At 54.0% G+C, this 1,422-nt stretch overlaps 1 protein-coding gene across 1 annotated transcript in view; it reads right to left on the bottom strand.

The window, feature by feature from the left end:
• Positions 1-1,422, bottom strand: part of LOC105979596 (actin-like) — a 29,703-nt gene that overhangs the window by 24,032 nt on the left and 4,249 nt on the right. Inside the window, exon 3 of the mRNA XM_013007468.1 lies at positions 985-1,095. Within this exon, the coding sequence (XP_012862922.1) occupies positions 985-1,095 (111 nt within the window). The remainder of the gene's footprint in view (positions 1-984; positions 1,096-1,422) is intronic.

The following is a 1,422-nucleotide window of genomic DNA, read 5'->3' as shown; positions in this document are numbered from 1 at the left end:
CCCTCTATTCACCAAGCAAGATGCCCTCCTCCAGGGATTGGTTTCTCCTGATAACTTGTCCAAAGTACATCAGACCGATTCCCTCCATCCTCCTTCTCAGGAGTGTTCTGACCAATTCCCTCCATCCTCCTTCTCAGGAGTGTTCTGGCCGTACTTTCAAGACAGATTTGCTTGTGCTTTGGGCAGCCTAGAGTGCTTTGCCAGCATCCTTGTTCAAGTGCATCGATGCTGTGGCTCTAGAAAGTCTGAAATCTATGGAATTTTGAAATTATTTCTCCCTGCCTTTAGATCAGAATTCCTCTATGGCATCTTTGATCAAAGTGCTCAGTCCTGGAAGCTGCGCCCCACCCAGCTCCTCTGGCCTGTTGGCAAAGGAAGGAGCTGTTCACGGGACCAGGAGGTGCACGTCCCTCCTCCTGTTTCTGACCCTCCTCCGTTGCTCCAGGTGAGTGGAGACCAATGGCCACATCTTGGATGGCCCCTTGCAAGCCATGAGGCAGAAAAGAAGCATTAATCGCCCTACCAGGTGAACTAGCTTGGATGTCTGATGAAGTCATGGCCCTAAAGCTAAGTCCCAGGAGGTGTTTGCTTATTTATCTCTATATCGAGATAGATACATACAGGCTCAGCTGCTGGTTTGAGGCTTGTTTTCATTGCTGGAAATATATCACATGACTGTTCCCCGTTCCACATTTGCACGTGGACACCTTGCTGACAGCAATGACAGTAACACCCAGCCCTCCCCACCACCAGGGTGGCTCGTCCCTGCCACCGTCATCGACTGAAGAACCTTGAGTTGTGTGTGAAGGTCAAAGCGGACGTTTCCCTGGCCCCCATGTCCTTATGTGCTGACCAAGGAGAAGGTGACTCCCTGAAGTGGACCCAGAGCCTGAGGAAGCCCAAGCTGAGCTCCCACCACCCGCTCCCTGCACCCGTCCTCACCGCCCGCTCCCTGCACCCCTCCTCACCGCCAGGCCCCACTACCTGTGACACCTTCTCTTTGTAGGAGCTTGAGCTCAAAGGCGGATCTGTCATCATCAGAGGGTGCTGATCAGGGGCCACGTGGAGCACCTGGTAGAAGGTGTGGTGCCAGATCTGAGAAGAGAGCGTGGCACAGTCAGCCCCCTCCCTGAGCAGAGCCTGGAGCGTCTTCTGTCAATGGGCTCCGCATGTCCGTGACACAAGCAGTCTCAAACAGGGCATCTAAGGTACAAGTACTGGTCAGGTCTGTCCCCACCCAGAACAGAGAAGCATGAAGAACGTCACCGACACAAGGAGATAATCAGTCCAGAGGACGGATGGGCCTCTCGAACCCCAACCTCCACCACCCTGAGACCAGAACTAGGTGGTGCCGGCTGCCACAGTAGGGGGTCCTGGATAGAGTGTGTGGGAGGGGGGAGTGGAACAAGATTCAAAACCATT

This window comes from Echinops telfairi, unplaced genomic scaffold (genome assembly GCF_000313985.2).
Source record: "Echinops telfairi isolate 266 unplaced genomic scaffold, ASM31398v2 ScPeMD7_7417;HRSCAF=8455, whole genome shotgun sequence".
Taxonomy (NCBI): domain Eukaryota; kingdom Metazoa; phylum Chordata; class Mammalia; order Afrosoricida; family Tenrecidae; genus Echinops; species Echinops telfairi.
The sequence above is the reverse complement of the archived record's forward strand: the minus strand, read 5'-3'. Positions and strand labels throughout refer to the sequence as shown.